The 25,828-nt window shown below is 35.9% G+C and overlaps 1 protein-coding gene across 1 annotated transcript in view; it reads left to right on the top strand.

The window, feature by feature from the left end:
- Window positions 1–25,578, top strand: part of FSTL5 (follistatin like 5) — a 195,294-nt gene extending 169,716 nt beyond the window's left edge. The window contains exons 11-13 of the mRNA XM_070757282.1: window positions 6,732–6,839; window positions 8,701–8,825; window positions 23,055–25,578. Of these exons, the coding sequence (XP_070613383.1) occupies window positions 6,732–6,839; window positions 8,701–8,825; window positions 23,055–23,757 (936 nt within the window). The 3' untranslated portion in view covers window positions 23,758–25,578. The remainder of the gene's footprint in view (window positions 1–6,731; window positions 6,840–8,700; window positions 8,826–23,054) is intronic.
- The last annotated feature ends 250 nt before the right edge of the window (window positions 25,579–25,828 follow it).

Consider the following 25,828-nt stretch of genomic DNA (forward strand, 5'->3'; position numbering starts at 1 on the left):
ATTTTCTTGAAATATAAGAAAATGTGATAATAATTCTAAAATACTTTGCACTTGTCTTCATGGAGGAGACATTTATCTTTTCTCTACTATTTTTTCTATTTTCTCTGTACTTTTTTATATATATTTTTCATTTTTAATGCTTATCTATTTTCACTTCAATATTTTTACTGTTTAATACTTTAAAATTTGTAAACTTCAATGAGAAAATATTTTTAAAAGAGATTACATTTTAAGATTGCATTTTGAGAAATAAGGATGTTAAAGTTGCTTGTACTTTCTAGAATAAAGGAGAAGTTGCTTTTTCTTTCTGTTTTTTTTTACTTTTTTCTTTTTCTCTGCACTTCCCCCCCCCCTGGTTTGTACTAGATACAATACAATAAAATTATTTTTAAAGTACTTAGATTTACATTTACATACTTAGATTAACATCTTCTAATTTAATTCTATATTGTGATATTATCGACATAAAAGACTTGCAGTTATTGTCTATTAAAGTTTTAAAAATGAAAAGCAGTAAACAACTGGCCCATGAATCTGGAAGAAAAACAGTTTTTGCTTTGGGGAATGCAGAGGCTTTTGTAACACCTCAGGAGTCTAGTTAAACATTGCCAGTGGTCCTTGCCAGCCATTTGCACATTATCTTGAGGATCTACATCATTACTTTAAATTAGATTCACTTAATTAGCCAGCTGGTACTCTTCTTGTCAAACTGATAAACAAGCTGTGCTTCACAGTTCTATAATAGTGTGAGTAAAACAGCAAACAAAAAATTAAACAGCTAGAATGAAATATATGTATTAAATCAAATATCCTTATTACAATCTTTGTCCAGCCTTTACAGTAGAAAAAGATAAATAATTTAACACAGCAAATTATTATCAGCAGCAAAAGAAAATAATAAAACAACATATGAAATTAAATATTTTGTACAATTGTTTGACTTGGGTAAGATATCTGGCTACCTGATATGTCAGTGTAGAGGTAAAAACCTTAGAAAGCAATAAACATAAAGTTTATCAATATGATCCTTAAATTTATGATTGGAAAGATCACAGTGCAAGTCAAAGAGCCAACCCTAAGCTCACAGAATCTGAAGTTCAGGGACAAGAAACTTGATTCAAGATTCATTAGATAATATCCACGAAAGTCGGGAAGGTGCATGTCATAGCAAACCGATGTTCCCAACAAATGCATCTTTCCCCAGTTTCTGACTAAATCAGCCCATCCGAAGCATTCCTGGTGAGGAGAAATGGGGCTGCCTCTTCACAAGCAATTTCATTGGTCTTCTCTATGCCACCTTCTGCTCCACTCTCTGCTCCTGCAGATCAAGAAGGCATGGTTGCTGTTCTCTATTGGAGGTGATCTGTAGCTTGTCATCATTGCTGCCCCTTCGCAGATGGTTCCCTCTGGCAAGTGGCTGCCTGTCTGGTTCACCACTCCTAATGCAGTCAGGGCTACAATTGCATCATTCTCAGTTCCTAGACTCTGCAGGCATTCAGAGGGAGGAGCATGCCATGCTGATTGGGTGATCCTAGTTCCAACTCTTACTCCTATGAACCAGGGTCCAACAGGGACATCATACCATCTAAATGATTGCTGATGTGGTCAAGCAAGATGGGAAATGCTCGATGACATGTACATAAAGGATTATTAGATTATTATTAGAGTCGGAAGGGATCTTGTAGGTCATCTAGTCCAACCCCCACTCAAGCAGGAGTCCCTACACCATTTCCCAACAAATTGGACAAATGGCATTCCAACAATTTCCCAACAAATTGGACAAATGGCAGCCCAATTTCCCTTTGAAAGTCTCAAGTGTTGGAGCTCTCACAACCTCCACAGGCAAGTTGTTCCACTGGTTGATCGCTCTCAACATCAGAAAGTTCCTCCTTATTTCCAGGTTGAATCTCTCTTTGGTCAGCTTCCATCCATTATTCCTGCCTGGCCTTCTGGTGCTTTGGAAGACAGTCTGACCCCCTCCTCTCTGTGGTAGCCCCTCAGGTACTGGAATACTGTTATCATGTCACCCTTGGTCCTTCTCTTCACTAGACTGACCATGTTCAGTTCCTGCAATCGCTCTTCATATGTTTTAGTTTCCAATTCCCTTGTCATCTTGGTTGCTGTCTTCTGCACTTTATCTACAGTCTCAATGTCTTTTTTGTAGTGTGGTGATCAAAATTGGATGCAGTACTCAAGGTGTGGTATAAATAAGGCTTTATAGAGTTGTATTAGTACCGCCCTAGTCCTAGATTGTATCTCTCTATTAATGCAATTTAGGATTGTATTACTTTTTTGGCTGCCACTGCATATTGCTGGTTCATATTTAGTTGGCCGTCCACCAAGACTCCAACATCCTTCCCATTGTCACTGCTATTAAGTTTGGTTTCATCAAATTTATAGGTATATCTTTGGTTTTTCTTACCTAGGTGTAGGATTTTACTTTTCTCTGCATTGAATTTCATTTTATTTGATTACTTCTGTGTCCAGTTCCCACTGTTGCTTCTTGACCCGCATATAGGTTTCTCAAAAGACAAATAAGATGTTCTAGTATTCTCATCTCTTTAAGAATCTGCCACAATTTGTTGTGATCCATACAATCAAAGGTTTTAGCATAGTCAATAAAACAGAAATAGTTTTCTGGAACTCCCTAGCATTCTCCAAGTACCAATGTATGTTGGCAATTTGATCTCTAGTTCACCTGCCTCTTCAAAATCCTGCATGTACTTCTGGTAGTTCTCGGTCTGCATACTGTTGGAGCCTAGCTTGTAGGATTTTGAGCATAACTTTGCTAGCCTGTCAAATAAGTTCAATGGTGCAATAGTTTGAACATTCTTTTGAATTGCCCTTCTTTGGAATTGCAATGTAAACTGACCTTTTCCAATTCTTTGGCCACAGTTGAGTTTTCCAAATCATCTTTTAAGATTTTGAATGGCTCAGCAGGAATACTGTCACCTCCACTAGCTTTGAGGTTGCTCATATTTCCTAAGACCCATTTTACTTTAAATTCCAGGATATCTGGTTTGAGATCAGTGACCACCTCATTATGGTTATCAGGGACATTAAGCTCATTCTTGTATAGTTCTTCTGTATAATTTTGCCATGTCTTCTTAATCTCTTCTACCTCTGTTAAGTCCCTGCCATTTTGGTCCTGTATCACCTTTGCACTGTTCATTTAAAAAGGCATCTCTTCTAGTTATTCTCTGGAATTCTGCATTCAATTGGGTGTATATTTCTCTTTCTCCCTTGCCTTTCTCTTCTTTCTCAGACAGCTATTTTGCTTTCTTACATTTCTTTTTCTTGGGATAGTTTTAGTTGATACTTCTTCTACAAAGTTGCAAACCTCTGAAAATAGTTCTTCCAGCACTCTGTCTCTCAGATCTAATTCCTTAAATCTATTTGTAACCTCTACTGTATATTCATCAGGCATATGATTTAGTTCATACTTGAGGGGCCTTATGCTTTTCCATACTTTCTTCAATTTAAACCTAAATTATGCAACAATAACTCATGATCTGAGCCACAGTCAACTTTTGGTCTTGTTTTTACTGCCTGTATAGAGCTTCTCCATTTTTGGCTGATTTATGTGTCAATCTGATTTATGTGTTGACCATCTGGTGATGTAGAATCATCTCTTGGGTTGTTGGAAAAGAGTGTTTGCTATGACCATCGTATTCTTTTGACAAAATTTTACCAGACTTTGCCCTGCTTCATTTTGTACTCCAAGGCTAAGCTTTCTGCCTTTCCAGTTGTCTTTTGGCTTCCTACTTTAACATTCCAATCCCCCATGATGATAAGGACATAACTTTTTGGTGTTAATTGTAGAATGTGTTGAAGGGCTTCGTAGAAGCAGTCAACTTCATCCTCTTCAACACCAGTGGTTGGAGCATAGGCACAGGCTACCGTAATGTTGAATGGTTTGCCTTGGATTCGAACCGAGATCATTCTGTCATTTGGGGGATTGTATCCCAATACTGCTATTTCTACTCTTTTATTGACTATGAAGGCTATTCCATTTCTTCTGAGGGATTCTTGCCTGCAGTAGTATACTTGATGGTCATGTGAGGTAAATTAGCCAATTTCTATCCATTTCACTGATTCCTAAGTGTTGCCATCACTTGTTTGACCAGGTCCAGCTTGCCTTGATTCATAGGTCTTACATTCCAGTTTTCTATGGAGAAAGATATTTACACATCAGACTTTTCTTCTACCATCGGATACATCTACAGCTGAGCATCTTTTCAGCTTTGAGCCAGTTGCTTCATTTCTTCTGGAACTACTAATACTAACTCTCTGCTCTTCCCCAATAGCATATTGGACACCTTCCAACCTGAGGGGCTCTTCTCCAAGTGTCATATCTTTTTCCTTTGTGATTTTCATGGCAAAGATGCTGGAGTGGGCTGCCATTTCCTTCTCCAGTGGATCCCATTTTGTCAGAGCTCTCTTCTATGACCTGTCCACCTTGGGTGGCCCTGTGCGGCATAGCTCATAGCTTCATTGAGCTACACAAGCCCCTTTGCCATGACAATGCAGTTGATCCAGGAAGGGGAGACAGAAGGTAGACATATTCAAAGTTCCTATGGAAAGAATACACTTTCAGGTAGAATTAGTAAGTTGTAGATGGTGTAACTATTGGATGAGTCGAATCAGAATACATACAGGGAGAACCAGGGGATGAAGCCAGGCTGTTGACTAGTCTATTCTTTAGAATCCAGTTTTAGATATCATCATCTGTAGGCTGATCATCAGGAGGGTTATAAAAGGATTGTGTTACATTGCTCAATTTGGTGTTCCCTCCATTTGTTTGAATTAACTTTGGCTGGAGCACCTTCTTTTTAAGGATGCAAAATATTCTGACAATGAACTTGTCAACATTTCAACAGGAAGATAGTTGGAGGGCAGTAAAGTGTTGAGGGACTCAGTTGCAAGCAGTCACTGAAGCCCTGATTTGACTGCCTCAGGTTTGTGTATAATTATTTGTGGTTCTTCTCTAAGAAAGAGTGCCAAACAAGCAAGCAACTTTTCCTCATCCTCCATAGGATTGACTGATGTCTGTATCTTCTCTTTAATTAAATCGAGGGTGTAACGCCTCCTATGCTTATTTGGTCCTGACCTTGGATTTGGTGGAACACTCTGCTGGGCAAACAGTTACTGGCAGATATTATGAACTCTGGGGCTTATGCCATCCTTCCTTGCAGGCTTGGCTCTCCTCCCAGAATTTAGCAGAGGCTGTACACTGCTATTGTGAAAGACTTGTATTGGCATAATTGGAAATCCCTTAGAAAATGGCTAAGTTTAAAAAGCATTGAAGAGAGTGCAAAATGCCTAAAATCAATATTATTCTTTCAAATCCATGCAATCTAAGAAGCCATGAGATTTCTGTAAGCTTTTTGGGACGTGTTCTACAGTTAATAAATTGTGAGAGAAGGTACAGTGCTACTTGTCTGTTGTGCCATTTGCCCTTATTAGGAGTATTAATTGCAGTCTGGAGCAGTCACTACAAAGTAGTTTACCCCAAGGGATCCTGGACAACATATGGATTTTGAATAAGGTCTGCAGCAACTCAGTTGGTAGATGACTCCATAATAGGTTTAATTATATGCTTTTCTATTATAGCCTTCATTTATTTTCAGATTGGCATCTAGCAGCTAAAAGAAAATTTTTAGCAGTTAAAAAGCAATTCTTAGAAGTGAAGTACACATCCACATTTAAATCACTTTTGGTTTTAAAAGTGTCCTTTCCTTTATCTCCTACAGAAGCCTCATCGGAGGAAGGAAAATAATCTTCTTCTATCAAATAGGACATAGAATTCATCAGTATAGACAGAGAAGGAAAGGGAAGATGAGGACTTACATGCTGTGTCCTTAATACTGGGACAAATCCTTTAGTTTTAGCTGCCTGGAAATTTCTTGACCTTAGAGTATTCAGAATACTTGAAATATTCTCTGCATCTTAGGCTTTTTCCCTTTGAATTTGAAAGAATTCCATTTGAATTCTTTCCTTTGTTCCTGCCTTGTAGCCATTGCTGCATCCCACTTTGGGCAGATGGCCAAAGTATTGGATTTGAAACACTACAATATTGACTAATTTGAATTCTAAAGTTCTAAAATTACTGATCCCAATGCAGGGTAATTACTAATTGACATTAAATAAAATTACTAAGTAAGCTATTTTAAAAATTAAATAAAATAACTAAAATAGAAGAGTTGTGATATCACTAAAATGCTTTTGCTCTCTGTGATTATGTTGATCCGTTCCCTCAACCACCATTCAAAATATCTGTATGTTTGTATCTATATCCTGTGTAATTCTGATTGCATTAATTTATGTGATTGCATAATGAAAAGTTTAAAAATTATTCTGTTTTTTGTAAAAATGAAATGCATAGATTTGGGGATTTTATGTATTTATATTTTTTAATCTTAATTACCCAAAATAAGTATTTTTCCCAAATTTGGAATTATTACAATATACTAAAAGGACAAATAAATGGTTGGTCTTCTTAATACCTATGCTTGCATAAATTGAATAAAGTATATGGTGAACATGTATCCATGTTTTATTCAAATAATAAGTAGATATATTTTTAAACAAAGTAATTTGGCTTCAAATTGATTGCCAGTTGTCTAATATTTTAACAATTAAAAATACTTTCATGTACTTTTCACCAAATGTATTGCAATAATTATGCTATTTAAATTAGTAATTTTTCCCTAATTCTTCATAATATTTAGGCTGTAAATACAGATCCAGTTCCAGTGAAATTACATTATGATAAATCACATGATCAAATATGGGTGCTTAGTTGGGGAAGCTTTGATAAGGATTCTCCTACATTACAGGTAAGTATGTGCATTTTTATATTGAATAGGGACACATGCACTGACTAGAAAAAACATTGATTCTTTGAGATTCAACTTCACATTCACATAGAAAACTATCAGAAAGATAGTTATACAGTGAATGTACGAACACTTAATATATGGGACTTTGGCAGTCATGTACAAGCCTTGTTAGTCTATTAATATAAGAAAAGGAGGAAAACAAAGTTCCAGATCAAACTGCTCTAGCTAAACCTCGGGAACAAAGGTATTTGAACCTGAATGGGTTGTCAACTTGTCAATCTGTCAACTATCCATGATGGAATATAACATCCTACATAAAAGTTTCAACTATAACATTGAATGCCAATCAATTGGAATTCTTCTCAGGCTTAGAAGCAGCATGTAAAACTAAAGGGCTTATTTCAGAGACCCAAGAAAACATAAGGACAATCATATCACAAGAACTGAAACAACACAGAATCAAAGCAGGTGACAGAACAGCCTTCAAAAACCTAAAAAAAGGATCAAACCATCATGAGCAGATAAGGGCTGTATAACAGTTACTTGGCTTCCAATAAAAGAATTACTGGAAGACAATAAAACCTGCATCCCTGTATATAGATTTGGTATATAGATGATATATTTGTCTCAGTATTATGCAAACAATTATTTCATCAAAACCTAAACTAGTGACGGATTTAAACTATAGTGGTGTCATTTTGGGTAAAAGGGTTACAATAATGTTAATATGATATGAACAAAGCATTCTCCAATATGCTGTCCTGTAGATCAGGGGTGTCAAACTCATGCCATAACAGCAGCATCACGTGACCAGGGATGGGCTAAAGACGGGGGGACGACACACAAGGAGGTAGTGAAAATGGAGCTACACCCCAGAGCACCCAATTTGCACTGAAATAAGTTGAAAGAAAATGCAGGGCATCCTGCACAGTAATGGGCAGCCAAAATTTTTACTGCCACACTGTGGGTGTTGCTTAATTTGTGGGTGTGGCTTGATCATGTGACTGCATAGGAGTGGCTTGCAGACCATGTGACTGGGTGGGAGTGGCATGAATGATCCTCATCATTCAAGTGAACTGTTAAGTCCTTGACTTACAATCTCCCCAGTGTCACTCTCTGGGGTGACAATTTTCTTTGCGTTTCCCGCGCTCTCCTTCCTGGGTCATTCCCTGCCTCAGGTTGGGTAGCTAGGCAAACGGGTGCCAATCGGCTGTTGAGAAAAGATGGGGGAGGAAATGGCCCCCCTGCAACTCCTGCCGGTGCTAGTCTCCTTGCCGCTTTCTGAGGAGGAAAATGGGAAGATGGGATGGTCAGCTGGAGCTGGGCACACAGCTCTGAGTCCTCGGAGAGGAGCAGCATACAAATCCAATAAATGAATAAATAAATTTCCACTGGTGAAACTGCGTTCCACCCCATCCTGTCTGCTGCCCAGTGCCACCCCTAGTCCTGCATAAGTCACGCCCACAGTATGATAATAAAAATTTTGGTAGCCCTTCATGTGACATATCAAGACTTATCACACTGCATGTGACATATCAAGACTTGATTTTCTTGATCCCCTTTGCTAAACCAGGTGTGGACATGGCTAGCATATGACACATTTGGCCTGTAGGCTGGGAGTCTGACTATCTTGCTCCAGATGTATTTGGCCAGTCTCTTTAAAAGTCTCTAGATGGGACTTTCAGAGTCACCAGATTATGAGTGGCCCTTGATGCTCTCTGAGCTTGCTTGTCTTCTTGCAGACATTTCATTAGCCAAACTAGGTAACATCATCAGTGCCAGCCAGATTATCTTTCTTTCTTTCTGATAATGTAACATTCCAAATGATGATTTAAGAAATATACAATATGTTTTCCAGGTGATAACCCAGGCCAGTGGAAGTATTTCTCATCACACTATTCACACTCAGCCAGTGGGGAAGCAGTTTGACAGAGTGGATGACTTTTTCATTCCATCTGCAACTCTCCTTATTACCCACATAAGGTATGTGACAAACTATAATATGGTTGAGGTTGGGTGTCAGATATTGAATCAGACATTTTATTTTTATTTATTCTCTTAATAACTCATCCTTCCTGAAAGGAGAATAAAGTCTGTCACATTTATTTTCAGGACAACATTAAGAACATTATCAGGCCGTGAGCTTCATGGCTGATCAAATCAATCTCAGGCTAGCACAGTATACCCAATGCTATACCTATGGGTATTTGAATCAATATGAATGTCACTTTTACATAAAACTGTTATTGTTCTTAGTTGATTTGTCCCAGAAATTCTGAACTCCTTTTCAGCATTTCTATAATGCAATCTTACCAAAATCTAATCCAACACTCTGTGGGATTTACTCCTATATAAGGTGATTTTAATTTGCAAGTCGACTCTTCCATTCAGTTTTTCCATAGTTATATACATATATTATCTCTAGTCCTGGACCTAGTACTTTTCCTACTGTAACAGAATTGTATAAAAATGGTATTTTAATTAATGCATTTATTCAGATCTTGTTAAATAGAATAATGGACACAATGGGATTCTTCCTAATCTAAGATACCTTTTGCCTTCTAATGACATATAATGACTATATTATTTCCCATAATTCATTAATAAAGCTTAAGAACATATAAAAAACATTAATTCAATTTCAATCCTTCTGCTTCTAGTGAATGTACTTGCTGTTATCTATACTTTTTTTCTTTATCTTTAACCTAATCTGTTAATCTATATTTCAAAAGGTATATGAGCATTATCTACAGCTACCATAGGGAAATGTAGAAAAGATAAAGGACTAATTTAAAAAGGGGGCAAATCTAAGGAAGCTCCTAATAAAAACATTTAATTGTTTATGTTTATAACTTTGCTTTACAAAGGAAAATCCAAGAACAAAACCAAAGAAAGCTTAATAAAAATATATTAATAATACTGTATCTGAAATTGAAGGTTATATGTAAATTTATTTTTAAAAGACCATTCAATTTCCATATTTTTCACCTAAATGTAAAAGACTACAGGTAGTCCTTAACTTATGGACACAATTAGGGCTGGAAATTCTGTAACAAAGTAAGGCAATTAAGTGAGTCACGACTGATTTTATGACCTTTTTTTTTTTCCCCCCATGGCTGTTTAGTGAATCGCTGAAGTTGTTAAATGAATTATGTGATTGTGTAGCAAATCCGACTTGCCCAATTGACTTTGATTATCGGAAACTGAACTGGAAAGGTTGCAAGTAGCAATCACAAAACCCATAGACAGTAACATACATGTTATCAAAATTATAAATGGGCCCTGAAAAGGAACAAAAGTGAGTTTTTAAAAAATAAATAAACCTAAAGGATACCTTACTTGAAAGAATAGTCCTTTATAATAAAGGATAGCCATACTTTGATGGTACATCATATGACTCAAGTAAGACATTAGAAGGAATAATATTTCTTGTGATATAAATTAATGGAGACAACAATAATGTTGCCCACAACAACACCTAATTGGGAAATTACTCCTCTACAAACGGACTGTAATAGAAAGAACACTATATTGACAATATTTTACTTAGCACTTTACAACCCACATCTATGGAAGAGAGAACAGCCTCGGCAGGAATTGTTATTATATTTTATACTTATCCCTTGTTTTTATTTACCTGTCTTCTCACATTTACTTGGGGAGTGGGGTGGGGTAAATGGGAGGGGGTTTAAATTGTTTTACTATAAATTGAATAGGGTGGGGTAGTATTAATTGAAGTGGATCTGTTTGATGTATGGTAGAGGAAGAGTATGTATGATTGAGATGGAACGATTGAATGGATATTAGCATTGTATTTTTATTATTGCATTTTTAAATAAATTAAATTAAATTTATTATTGTATTTTTAATTAAATTAAGTAACTTAAGATTGATTTTAGTAATAGATATGATTAGAAGATAGAATGTTTGGAATGAATGGGATGATAAGTGTCAGTTTGCCTGGTGGCCTGGAGGCAGGAGGAGTGGGGGAGCCTATCTCTGGGGTAGAAGAGGGACGAAATAATAATAATAATAATAATAATAATAATAATAATAATAATATATTAGATTTGTATGCTGCCCCTCTCCGAAGACTCAGTCTTGCTGGGGAGAGGCAGATATGGTGGGAAACATGGGGTAGGCCACTCTCGGGCCCCACGGACTCAGCCCGGAGAACTGGTGACAAGCAAAATCCAGACCCTGGACTCAGACTGTTGCTGTTTAATGCCAGAGCTGCTGTAAATAAAGCTCCCCACATCCAGGATTTACTCCCGGAGGAGGAGGCAGACCTGGCATGTGTGACTGAGACCTGGCTGGGCCCAGAGGGAGGAGTTATCTCTCGGAAATGTGCCCAGCTAGGTTCCAGGTGTGGCACCAGCCACGACCCCAGGGAAGGGGGGTAGGAGTAGCAATTATAGCCAGGAAGACCATTAAGTTGCATAGGCTCTCTACCCCTGAAATTGCAGGTTGTGGGTCCCTTCTTATGAAGTTGGACCTAGGGGTACAGGTGGACTTGTTGCTCACGTACCTGCCTCCCTGCTGCATGGCAACAGCCCTGCCTGCGCTACTCTAGGAGGTAGCTGGAATGACAGTGGAGTCTCCCAGGCTTATTGTCTTGGGGAATTTTAATCTGCCGTCGCTCAGTGAATCCTCTGGGTTTGCACAGGAATTCATAGCCACCATGGCAGCCATGGACCTGACCCAAGTAGTTCAGGGCCCAACCCATGAGAGGGGGAACACTCTCAACATGGTTTTCCTCTCAAGGCAGTTGAGTAATTATCTGATATTAAGGGGCTTAGAGACGTTGCCTTTGTCATGGTCAGATCAATTTCTATCGCGGCTTGATTTTAAGGCTCCAATGCTATCCCGGAGGGAGGCAGAACCGATTAGGAGGTTCCGCCCCAGATGCCTGATGGATCCAGAAGGTTTTCAAAGGACGCTTGGGGTTTTGCCGGATTCACTTGTACACAGTTCAGCAGAGTCCCTTGCTGCAGCCTGGAATACAGCTGTGACAGAGGCTCTAGACCGAATTGTGCTTTTGTGACCTCTCTCTGGCAAAGAGACCCTGGATATCTCCTTGGTTTACCGAGGAGCTCCAGGGAATGAAATGGCAGAAGATAAGTCTAGAGAAGCGTTGAAGAAAAACTAGATGCGAATCTGACCGGATACTTGTAAAAGCTCATATTTAGATTTACAAAGTGGTGATCAGGTCGACAAGATGTGCATACAATGTCAGCCTGATTGCGTCTGCGGAATCCCACCTGGCTGCCCTGTTCAAGGTGACTCGCTCCCTCCTTAATCAAGGGGGAGTTGAGGAATGCTTGCAGGGTAGTGCTGAGGCATTTAACAAGTTTTCCGCAGATAAAACCGTTCAGATTCAGACTGGTCTTGACTCCAATTGGAATGCAGAGTTGGCTGACAACGAGTCAGTCGAGGTGACAGGGGCCCATCATAGTCCACCTGCTTGCAGCAGGTTTGACCTGGTGATACCTAATGATGTGGACAAGGCCATTGGAGCTGTGAGCTCCGCCACCTGCTTGTTGGATCCATGTTCCTCCTGGCTGGTCTCAGCCAGCAGGGAGGTGACATGGAGCTGGGTCCAGGAGATTACCAATGCTTCTCTGAGGGAGGAGTCCTTCCCAGCTCCCTACAAGGAGGCATTTGTGCGCCCCCTCCTCAAGAAGCCTTCCCTGGACCCAGCCATATTTAGCAACTATCATCCTCTCTTCAACCTCTATGGTCGGTCACAGTCAGTGTTAGCACAGGGTCAGAGGTTGACTCCTAGGTCCCTACCTTGTGGGTTCCTCAGGGGTCAGCCCTCTCCCCCCTGCTGTTTAGTATCTACATGAAACCGCTGGGTGAGATCATCCAAGGGCACAGGGTGAGTTACCACCAGCAATGTAATTAATTAATTAATTAATTAATTAATTTTCATGCCTCAGCACCTGATTTTTTTTCACAGATGTCAACCAAGACAACTTATTTTGTAATTATTTGGGGCTCAATGCTGGGAAATAATAAGGTCCCTTCCCACTATGTTATTCTGTTATTTTATATTTCAATTAATATCATTATCCTTTTATAAATCCAGATAGGCCGTCATGCCTACTCCTCCTTCTTATACATTCTTCTTAAAAGAAACAAAAAACCCTTATACAAATTTTTCCTAATTAGGAAAAAAAATTCCCTTCTTTTTTATTAAAGGAAATTAATAATAAAACAAAAACAAAATCTATTACTATTTAAACTAAAACAACCAGCAAAACCAAAAACACAACTTTTAATAATAGTTCTCTCCCCTTCCTTTCTTCCTTCCTTCCTCCCTCTATCTTTTTCTCTCTCTCCCTCCCCCCTCTCTCTTTCTCTCTGTTCCTCCTTCCCTCCCTTTCTCTCCCTCTTTCCTTCTGTCTCTATTTATCTCTTCCTTCCTTCCTCCCTTCCTCTATTTGTCTCTCTCTCTCCCTCCTTCCCTCCCTCTTTCTTTCTCTCTCTCTTCCTCTCTTTTTTCTCTCTTTCTCTCTATTCCTCCCTCCCTCTTCCTTCCTTCCTTCCTTCCTTCCTTCTCTCTTGCTCTCTTTCTATCTCTCTTCCTCCCTTTCTCTCTCTTTCCCTCCCTCCCCAGATGCCACGCTTTAATGGTAGGCTGCACTACTGAAAGCGCGATCCCCTTTGCACAATTTAGATATCAGAGGAAAAATTGTAGGCATGAAAGTTAGTGGGAAAAAAGAAGAACCACTAATTTCAAATGAAACAAAGGGCCTTTTAGTTAAAGGATATTAACCATATATATACTTGGACTTCCAAATGTGGTATAACTTACTTCTCAACAGAATTGAATTGGTCTTTATTATAAATTGCATTCTACATTAATACTTTTTGAGTACTCTGTTCCATCTGAATTAGTTGCTATTGCATTCATGCTAGTGTTTTTAGTATATTTCATTTGTACTGAAGGTGACTTTTCTTTCAGATAGGTTTTAAGGTATGATTATTTTTGAATTCTTGATTAAATGACTCAATGATCAATTCCAGAGTATGTTTTGCTTGCAAAATAAGGCCTAGAAACAGTACCATGAAAATCTAATAATCACCTTCCTCTTAAACTCCAATAAAGAAAAACAACCTAAAATAAGATTTTATATTCTGAATTTACAGTCCTTTGTAGGCCTACAGATATTTCAACATTGCCTTCTTATGCTTAGAATACTATTACTTAAATAAATATGTCATCATTTAACAAACTGTGGAAAAAATATTTTTCCTTTGCCTTTCAGAATTCAGCTCTAACATATTGCTTATTTTTGCCGTCATTTTGAATATGCCAACTTTTAAAAATTACCTTTCTAAAATGAATTCAAATGAAAAAGTATGGCTAATTCTATCAGGAGTATATTGATCTCCATTTTTACAGAAAATAACTCCACTTCCAGAGCATACTTGAACATTGCATTAATTTGCTTATAGGCCAAAACTAAATATACTTAAAGTATGAACTTGTATTTTTATACAGTTAAAATTTATGATACATTTATTTAAAAAAGGTTATATTTCAAAATGTCACTGATACATTTATTTAAATGTATCACTGACATTTTGAAATGTAACCTTTTTCTGAATTGCCATTATGATAAGCAAGAGGGACATCTCTCATGTCTAAGTTACAGTTTTTCTGACACATACAGAGACTTTACATAGCAACTTTTTAACTTCACATATATAAAAACATAAAGCTAGTATTTTTCTTTTTCTCTCTTCCTCTTTTGCAATCGCTATGATATAAAAGGACAAAATGAGAGTTTTAGTGGGTATATATATATATATTTGTTTTCGTAAATTTTCACGGGTATATGTATGTAGATTGTTCTGAGTTCGGGTTTTGCCCTGTGTAATATTTTGCATGTTTATGCGACGTTTCGGTGAAATCACATCCACCATCATCAGGCTGAAGTTTCCAAGCTTCGTGCTGTTGTAAAATGGAATGACTGCAACTGTCATTTCTTCCTAGTGTATAGTGTGGGGGTGGAGATTTGGTTTGAATGTAGCAAATAGATTGGGTGATTATGTTTCAGTGATCTGATTGGTTGGTGTAATCATAATTATTAGAAGGATTGACATGGTGATTTTATGAAGTGTTTTTTGTTTAAGGCTCGTTTCCAAATTTCAAAAGTCCAAATTCATAATTATTAGAAGGATTGAATGGTGATTTTTATGAAGTGTTTTTTTTGTTTAAGGCTGGTTTCCAAATTTCTGGTAGGCGGGACGTGTCATCTCTTTTATTCATGCAAAGGGGGCTCCTTTCAATTTCTATGGCTTCTAGAGAAATTCTTCTATATAAATTCTCTGTTTTGTGAAGTAATTTAGTTTTTTCAAAGTCAATTTTGTGCCCTGTTTTTTTAATGTGCTGGACAAGGGAGGAAGTCTTATCTTCTTTTTTAACTGCATTCACATGTTCTGCAAGGCGTGCACTTACTCTTCGGTTGGTTTGTCCAATGTATGTGGCTGCACATGTTTTGCAAGGGATTTCATAGATTCCTTGGTATTCCAATTGGATTTTATCTTTGGGGCTCCTTAGGATATTAGATATTTTTTGGTTGGTGCAAAATGAAGTTTTGATGTTATGTTTGTGCAGGATTTTACTAATTTTGTCTGTGGTGCCCTTGATGTAAGGGAGGATGGTGGTACCATTGTCCTGTTCTTGATCTTGTTTTTTGGGGGGTGTCTCTTTTTTGATTAGATTTGTGATTGTTTTCTCTTCGAATCCATTAGAAATTAATACATCTTTGAGTTTGTTCAATTCAGTTTTTAAGTGCTCATGGTCAGCTAAGCGTTTGGTTCTGGTGATGAGAGTTTTGGCCACTGAGGTGATTTGTGCGGGGTGGTGGTGTGAGTGTGCATTTAGATAACGGTTGGTATGGGTTTTCTTTTGGTAGATAGTGTGTCCTAGGCTGCCATTGGGTTTTTTTATAGACCAGTACATCTAGAAAGGGAATTTGATCATTGATTTCTGTTTCCATAGTAAACTGTATTTTGGGGTGTAGGCTGTTAAGATGTGTGAGGAAATTGTCTAGTTTTTCCTTACCATGTGGCCAAATTACAAAGGTATCATCAACATATCTCAGCCAAAGTTTAGGTTTGTATTTGGATTGCTCTAATGCATTATTTTCGAAATATTCCATATAGAGGTTGGCGATGACCGGTGAGAGAGGTGATCCCATGGGGGCTCCCTCTATCTGTTTATATCTTTGTTCATTATAGATGAAGTATGTATTGGTCAGGCAGTGGTTGGTAAGGTCTAGGATATATTTGGGGGGTTTGTGTTTGTCCTGGATAGCTGTCAAGGCTTCTTTAATAGGTATTTGTGTGAAAAGGGACACGACATCAAAACTCACTAGTAGGTCATCGGGTTGTAGGTTTTGTTTTTTGATTATTTGTATAAAGTGGAATGAATTTTGAACATATGAGGTAATAGTTTCTGTATATGGTTGAAGGTATTTGGCTAAAAATTTGGCAAGGCTCCCTATAGAACTGACTATTGGTCTGAGAGGTATTCCTTCCTTGTGTATTTTTGGAAGGCCATAGAGTTTTGGACATATGGAAGATTTTTCTGTGGGGATGATTTTTTGCTGGATTTCTTCGCTGATGGGAGAGGCCTTGATTTTGGATTTGGTTTTGATTACACCAACCAATCAGATCACTGAAACATAATCACCCAATCTATTTGCTACATTCAAACCAAATCTCCACCCCCACACTATATACTAGGAAGAAATGACAGTTGCAGACATTCCATTTTACAACAGCACGAAGCTTGGAAACTTCAGCCTGATGATGGTGGATGTGATTTCACCGAAACGTCGCATAAACATGCAAAATATTACACAGGGCAAAACCCGAACTCAGAACAATCTGCATATATATATATATATATATATATATATATATATATATATATATATATATACACACACACACACACATAGTAAAATACATGATGAAGGTTATAGAGGAGATACTCATAGTAAAATATATCTATGAAAGAATAGAAAAGAATATATAGTAATAGACCATATCAATGAAAGAAAGAAGAAGAGATATAGGAATAGAAGAAAGGAATAGGAGATATAGGAGAGCAATAGGACAGGGGACAGAAGGCACTCTAGTGCACTTGTACTCGTTAAAAAGCATCATTTTTCTTTGATTTCTTGCTCTAGAAAATACACACACACATACACACACATCCATTCAGCCCATTCTACACATCACCTTAGTTTAAATTGTTGTTACAAATTATGCAACCTTTTAAAGAATAAAAGCAAATTATATGTCAAATTCAACTCATTTGCCCATTTTTTTATTTCAACTAAAGTACACATAAATAAAAAGAAAAATAGAGCAAAATTATTTATTGGCCAAGTGTTATTGGACACACAAGGAATTTGTCTTTGGTGCATATGCTCTCAGTGTACATAAAAGAAAATATGTCAATAATCATGGGGTACAATACTTAATGATTGACATAAGGGTCAAATAAACAATCAGGAAACAATCAATATTAATAAAAATCTTAAGGATACAAGCAACAAGTTACAGTCATAAGTGGGAGGAGATGGGTGATAGGAATGATCAGAAAAAAATAGTAGTGTATTCAAGTGTATTCAAATAGGAATTAACTGTATTAATAAAAGTGGAAAATATTGTTATTAAGAAAAATGCCTACAAATAACTTTTAAAAATCAAATATGTTGGGAAATGGAGTGATTTTACTAAGAATGGAGAAGTAAGAGACTGTATGAAATGCAAATAAATAGGAAAACATTTACATTGTGCTGTTTGGTTCAACCAAACAATAAGAGACATTCTGGAATCTACATTTGAAAAGCTAGCTGTATAATATTCCTAAAAGGAGGTCACATAAGAAATTTCAGGAAAAGACTAAATTTTTACAGATTGTTCAAAGAAAATTAATCAGCAAGAATGATGATGCTGAGCAGAAAAGGCAGTATTGGGGCGAGAGGTAGTTTAAGTCTCTTGTGGGCTACATGACAACCTCCAAAGCATAGGTTCCAGAAAATACTCTAGAAAATAAAGTTCTGAAACATGTTTTTTCATTTTTAAAACAATACTGATATGAGATTGTTATGATCCATGCATGAATTCTAACTTCCAATATTCAACTCCTTCCCTGCAAGATCATTTTCTTACATTTGTACAATATATTGTGGCAGATATACTCAATTTTTAGCATTTGTTTTTGAAATGAGTTAGGTATAATAGTGTGGCTAAAAATAGTGGCTAAAAATCAGAAGTTCTCTTCCCACCTTAACCATGAAAGCCACCTGAATGATTTTGAGCCATTCCCTTCCAGGAATGTTTGCAGAAAGACTGCAAAACACTTGTCTTTCTTAGGCAAATAAGCAGAGGAATATTTTTTTGCTCAAAAAATTAAAGCATTTTTCCCATTAAATGTTTGGCATGGTTTCTAGCTCTTATTACAGTTTGTCAGCCTGTAATAACCCCTGCTTCCCATCCAGATTGACCAGAGGATCGCATATAGCTGAGGAGGACAATCAGTTACAGTTATGTATGTCAGTCTCCAATTGGTGTAAGGGTATGCCCACTGCAAGGCACCCTGAGTTCATCCCAGATATGCAAAAGTATCCCAGGAATCCAGAAAATCCACTTTACTGGCAAACTAAACGTCTAACCCTCATTTGCGGAGGGGCATATAACAGAGATTCTGTGCTGTATGGATTAATGAAAGAGCTTAAAGGCACCAAAAGGGGGGGAGGTGTAGTATTTGTTGAATTTTCTCTTTCTGTTGAATAATCTCTAATTTTGCACTACTTTACCCCAAGCATTATATTAATGTAGTTGAATCTGTATCTGTGAAAACAACAGGAGGTCCTCAATTATGCCCAAAGCCCTCATGTTTTAACAATACCATTTCTGTGTAGAATAAGAGAGAAAAGAATATCCAAAAAACATTTCAGAAGTCACCACCACAGTTCACAAATTTAAGTAAGATAATTGGAATAAATTAAACTCTGTAATTATGTTACACAGTGTTTCAAAGCAATGTTAAATTAAGCAATTATAAAATATTCATTCCTGATCTTTAGCTCCTTTAATAGTTTGAGCAGGTGTTCTGAACATCACACAGCAGCTACTTTCACATGTACAAGAATGAACAATCATCTTACTGGTACGATGGCCAAGAATTTTAATAGAATTAATTACTTTCTCTGTGAAATAGCTCATTCTGTTTGCCTAAACTGTTATTGGTCGTAGGGGATATATTAATTCACAAACAAATAAAAATGTAATTCTTTTAATATTTTCAAAGTTAAGTCTTGTTTGCTTAAATAATTTCTTTAATAATTTTGTCTTATCATTTTCATTAGAACTTCAGATGTAGAGGATAATTTTCCAAAATAAATTTTAGGCTACCTTTATTTATAATGTATCGTATTTGTATGGTTGCACATTTCACATGAAAGTGACTCTGGGCAGTACTTAAAATAATCATAAAAACAGTAACAATTAAAAGTAATCTATGAAAATGCACACAAAATAAAAGAGGATGATATTAACCATAGGGAAGTTAGGGAACCTTAGAATATTAGCTGAATAATAATGATGATAATGATAATAATGATAATAATAATAATAATGACAATAACAACGACAATAAGAATAACAATATGCAAAATTTCCTTAGTCCCCATTCTTAATAAAATAGCCAAGTCTTGATTTTTGGAATGTTAAGATGGATGCAATGTTAAGAGGGATGCAGCTAAGTCATTTCTAGGAGTAAATTCCACAAAGAAACAAACATATTGCTAATTCATTTAGAAGAAAAAACTTAACTTTCTGGAATTTGTGAAATACCACTTTCAGCATCATCATAAACCTCAATTCATGTACAACATAATTCTATGTGGCCCTTGGATTTTCATGGGACTCTTTGAAGAACAGGTATTACAACATTACAGTCTAATTTTCTTTTGAGCTGTAAACCAAATTATTTAAATCATTAAAATGAAAATACTGTATGTTTGAAATTTCATCATGATGACATAATGAAGTTTTGCTCTTAACTGAAATCCTACTGTGGCAAACCACTTTTAAAAATTTTACTCTTTTAAAAATGTGTGTCTTACTATAGAATAACGGTGGGGGGAATAAGAGCAATTTGGTGCTTTATTTAACTGTAATGTTTGCTGGAATCTACCTTTTTTGTGTGTCTGTACTTGAAGTGGACTGTCCTCTCAAGTGTAATAGTATGGAAAAGTTCATTTTCATACTGTTATAGTAATGTATAAAACTACATGCACTAGAACAAATACTCATGTAAATGCCTCTTCTATAATACTTTTGGAAGAAAACCTTAATCACCTTGAGAACATTTTTAAGAGTTGCTGAGATAATGTGTTGAGATAATTAGAATCTGGGTAAAGGTAAAGAAGAATTGACCCATACAAAATTACAATAGGTTAAAGTTAGTTTTCCTGGAATATAAAAGTAATTGAAGCATGAGCCATTGCATCTAAGAGGTAATTCAGCTGACCAAGATGAACCAAAGGAAGTTGAGATTCAAAAGATTCAAAAGCTCCCAAGGTTGCTGTCTGCAATTCTGAATACCAGTAATTTAAAATGTTTTTGATAATTCTTCTAATTCTGCTCCATTGGTTATTAGTTTGGCTTTTTTGGAGAATGCAGATGAAAAAAACCCCACCTTACGAATTAGGAAACTAGAGCATCAAGTCCTTGGTTTTTTGTTGCTAACATTATTATTTTAACTATGTTAAAATATTTTTTTTAATATTGTACTACATTTTAACAATGTTCAAAAAGTAATAAATTTAGATGGCCACTGATGAATAGTTGCATGAAATAGAGTTTTGTATTAAATATGCTATTTCTAATATAAAAGTCACCAGCAAAATGTATAAACATTCTGTTATATCACTTGTTGTTTTACTAGAGACTGAATTATCAATCAGAATTAGGCATCACACATAATTTCATGACATAATTATAAGTATTAAAAATATTTGTGCAATCTTTAAAAATTAAATTTCTATGAAAAGTACCAGATTAATGATTCTGAAAATGCAAAGCCGTCAATTACAATTCCACTCAAAGTATCAATAGTCTTCTTCAAAATAATCATTTATGTAACACTTGCTCTAACTGCAATAGAAGACTGTTAACTATGATGAACAGTGAAATCTTTGACAATTCAATCATAGACTGAAATGTTTAAGAGGATCTATGTAGAGTTCAAGTTATTTTCACCTATGGGTTATAGATAAGTTTTTAAGAAGCAGTACAAATCAATAACATTTTACAAGGTTCTCAAATGCCAGACAGCAATAAAAACATTGGCTCACAAATGTCCTAGCTCAAATTTAAAAGGTCATTTTCTATAAAAGTTAAACTATTGTTATATTTTGCTGGTTTCCATTATAGTACATCATTACATTAAACATTTCTGGATTATGCATGAGTGGTTTCAAAAATCTTTATTGTATTATTTTTTATTAATTCTCATAATTCTATTTTTGAGAAAATTATCAGGTTTTAAACATTTTTAATAATGTATTAACTCTCAGCAATTTTCTTACTAATAGCAGGCTTGCTATACTGTGCTATAATATACTATGCTTTACAGCCATTAATCTAATTTCCAGGATCAATCGTTTTAAAGTATAAAAATTCTTTTGGATCTTAAGGCATGATGCAATAACAGTTGGAAGACGGAATCCTACATATTTATGGAATTTAAGTTCTCTGAATTTAAATGAGGATTGAATAAATATATAATTAATAACAATAACTATCTTTTCCTGTTCATGAGAAAACTGGGAAAATAATCATTGAGGCTGTTTATTTCTCCTAACTTATGCAAGTTATTTTGTTTAAAATAAAGCGAATCTCATTGGCAATATATGCCTTAAAAACACTGTCCTATTTCACTCTATTTACATGATAAACATATTCCTGAATTAATATTGAAAGAACACTCAAAAATATATTTGATTCTCCTTGAATTAAACTTTAATTGCAGAAAAGCTATAATTTGTTTTATTAATTGGTAATATTTAGGTGACAATTGTTTTTATCTATCGTCTATCTATCATCCACCCAGTAATGGGCAGCCAAAAGTTTTACTGCCACACTGTGTGGGTGTGGCTTAATGGTCACACCCTTAATTTTAATTTTGTGGGTGTGGCTTAATGGGCATGTGACTGGGTAGGAGTGGCTTGCCAGCCATGTGACTAGGTGGGAGTGGCTTGAATGATCATTCAAGTGAACTGTTAAGTCCTCAACTTACAATCTTACCAGTGTCACTCACTTGGGTGACAATTTGCTTCATGTTTCCTGCGCTCTCCTTCCTGGGTCACCCCCCCACCTCAGGCTGGATAGCTAGGCGAATTCTGCCAGTGCCGCTTCCACCCACACCTTCTGCTTGCACCTCAGGCTGGAGGTGGCCACATGAGGCTGGAGGGGGGTCGGACAGGAGAGAGGGAAGCTCGTCCAAGGCCAGAAAGGAGGAAAGAAGAAAAAAGCAAGGAGCACAGACACAGCAGCAGCAGCAGGGTAAAAAAAGGAGAGCCGAGCCAAGACCTGTAATCCAGGAAATGACAGCCTCCGATCAGCTGGAGTTGCGCACGCATCTTCATTTCTGCCGGTGGAGCTGCATTATACCCCGTCCTGCCTGCTGACCATCCCTGCATCCACCCATTCCTTTCAGACCATGGACATTCGTAATACTCAAAAAATTTTCACCATCACAAGAATGGTGGTAAGGTGGGTGGGATAAGAGAGAGTTAGTGGTCCAAAGTCACCCAAGTGGCATTTATGTTTAAAGGAGGCATAGAATGGTTTTAGGCAAAAACTTTAACCACTACATTCGAACTGGCTATATGTGTATTTCTTAAAGTCTACAATCGTGAAGCCTAACTTGCTTTGTAATTTGATCATTAGAGGTACAAAACATTTGCAGACAGGCAGATTTTTTTCTAAACATTTTGATTTCATATATCCAAATACCATTCATATACTACAGTATATGGTCTGAACAAATGTATGCTGTATAGTCTGTATATTTAAACATGTATAGACACATAAGAATGCATTCTTCCTGTACAAATCTTTAAATTGCTATAGGATGTAACTTTTTTAAAAAAATGTTTCTGTTTCATCTAGATTTGGATTCATTCTTCACAAGGATGAGCCTGTACTCCAGAAAATTGATCTTGAAACAATGTCATACATCAAGACAATTAGTTTAAAGGATTACAACTGTGTTCCAAAGACTCTGGCATATACACATCTGGGAGGATATTATTTTGTCAACTGTAAGCCTGACACTACTGGAGCTGTTCCACCACAAATAATAGTAGATAGTGTTACTGACTCAGTTATTGGATATAATGGTGATGTAACAGGATCTCCATATATTTCTCCAGATGGTCACTACGTAGTCAGCATTGATGATGTGAAAGGTCTCATGAGGGTCCAGACAATTACACTAAGAGGAGAAATACAAGATGCCTTTGACATTCACACAAACTTGCACATATCTGATGTGGCTTTCCAACCATCATTTACTGAAGCCCATCAATATAATGTCTTTGGTAGCTCTAGTACACAAACTGATGTTCTTTTTGTAGAATTGTCTTCTGGGAAGGTGAAGATGGTGAAGAATCTTAAGGAACCTCTTAAACCAGATGAATGGCCTTGGAACAATAAGAACCGATTAATTGAGGGCAGTGGGCTCTTTGGTCAATACCTGATGACACCTTCCAAGGAATCCTTGTTTATTCTAGATGGACGATTAAATAAGCTTAATTGCGAAATCACTGAAGTTGAGAGAGGAAACACAGTAATTTGGGTTGGAGAAGCGTAAAGAACCATATTAGATTACACCCAAGTGGATATAGTTTTACAGTACATTGCACTTATCGTCATTCTCCAAATTGTCATTATTTTATATTAAAGATGTTAGACCTTCTGTACATGTTGTGTGGTTGACTAAAATGGAATTTTGGTAAAATAAAAGATGCTGAAACTGTGAGAATTATGTACCGTTGGTAATCTCCATAGGGAAAAGTGGCCAATTTGTGACAATATTATATTATGATAAATATATAAGGTAGATGACAAAATGATGCCACATTATAACACCAGCAGCAACAACAACAACAACAAATATTTAATTAGATTAATTGAATTTCTAATATTACACATAATATGCATAGTTAGGTTTTTGCATTAAAACACTATGCCCTGTCCTGACCACTATTTGATATTTTTGTGCCTTGAACAGAAATGTCTCATAAGGAAAGTGAAGCCTACAAAACATGCAATTGTATTCTTGTGGTTATAAGTTCTCTTTATCTTGTGAAAAGTTTTTAATATCTCAAAATTTTTCATCTCCACAGATTTTAAGGCATGGTTTTAACTCAAAGGAAAAGGTATATTTGCAACATTTTGTGCTATCATTTTTATTACTACAGCTTGAAGATATGGTTATTTTTTTATTACAATTTAAGGTTAAAATTTTGTTAACTTCATATTATAAAACAGTCCCATCAATTTGATATAGTTTAGTTTTATTGAACGGAAACATAATATCTAGTTGCTTAGGAAAAATATTTATTTTAAAATCAATACTGAGGGTTATTTAAATTGGCAAAAAAATAATGTCTTAATTTTAAAACAATCTGCTTAATAATACACTTTACACAATAATCCTATATATATGTCTAGTCAGAAATATGTTCCACTGAATTCAAGATAATTAATTCCTAAATAAGAAAATTCCAGTCTTTAAAAATGGAGAATAATGGTACTATGTCTACTGAAAAGTAAATCATACAGAGTTCAATTTTTCTTATTCCTAGTTGTGTACAAGATTATATGCTTCAAGTTTCTTTCTGAGAGTACAGTACACTGAAATAAATAAAATTCACAATTAAAAAAATGATTTGCATCATCTTGCTAGATAGTTTCACTGTTACATGTACAATGTTTATTATATATGCCTTTTGTCAATACTTTTGATAAAAGTAATTTTTTTAACTTATTAATGCCATTAGCTTTCTATTTCAAGGTATTTGGGTTATTTTAGTTTATAAACTGCCATTTAGAAAGGGATGTTGTTTATATATCTACATAGAAACAATTCAGGTTCTAAAATTTAGAATTACTGTAACCATTAGAAAAAGAGAAAATAATCTTGCTCTTTAGTATTTTTTTCTTGTTCAGATTTTCAAGAAATACATAGATGGCATTGACTATTATTATCATTTTGAAAACTGGATTTCTGTACCTGAAACGATTAATTTGATACTTTATTCAATGCAATCAAATATTTTATTCTAATAGGTAATGCTAATTAAAAATTAGACATTTCTATTTACTTGTGGGTCATTAATATCCTGGGGTATGAAAGAGGAGACTTCTCTTTAGATTAAGAAAACTGGCAGATAGACTTAACTGAACAAAAAATGACTTTAAATTTCTCACTTCTGAATCTTTTTAGCAATTTTCCCCATTGTGATAATAATGGTAATAACTACAAAATAAAAGACTCTGTGAACAGCCTGTTACTCTATGATTTACAGTAGTTCATCTCTTCCTCATTTTTCTGATCTATCCTACATATGTGAGTGTTCTATGTAGAAAATGCTTGATGAAAGGAAAATAAACCTCTTACATTTTAAAACTTGTTGTTTCAATTGATATATCAACAAATAGAATGTTAGATTGTTCCCAACATAAGTTGTTAATAAAAATTCCTTATATGGAGCTGGGCCAGGGCTAACCACAACATGGAGGAGGAAGATAAATCAAGAATATTACCCTTTTTTCCCAATGATATTGGGGATATGTAGCAAAAATAATGTAGCAAACATCTCTTTATATTGGATTAGGAATTTATTTCAGGTTGCATACTGAATTATTAATTCTAACAA

This window comes from Erythrolamprus reginae, chromosome 7 (assembly GCF_031021105.1).
Source record: "Erythrolamprus reginae isolate rEryReg1 chromosome 7, rEryReg1.hap1, whole genome shotgun sequence".
Classification (NCBI taxonomy): Eukaryota; Metazoa; Chordata; class Lepidosauria; order Squamata; family Dipsadidae; genus Erythrolamprus; species Erythrolamprus reginae.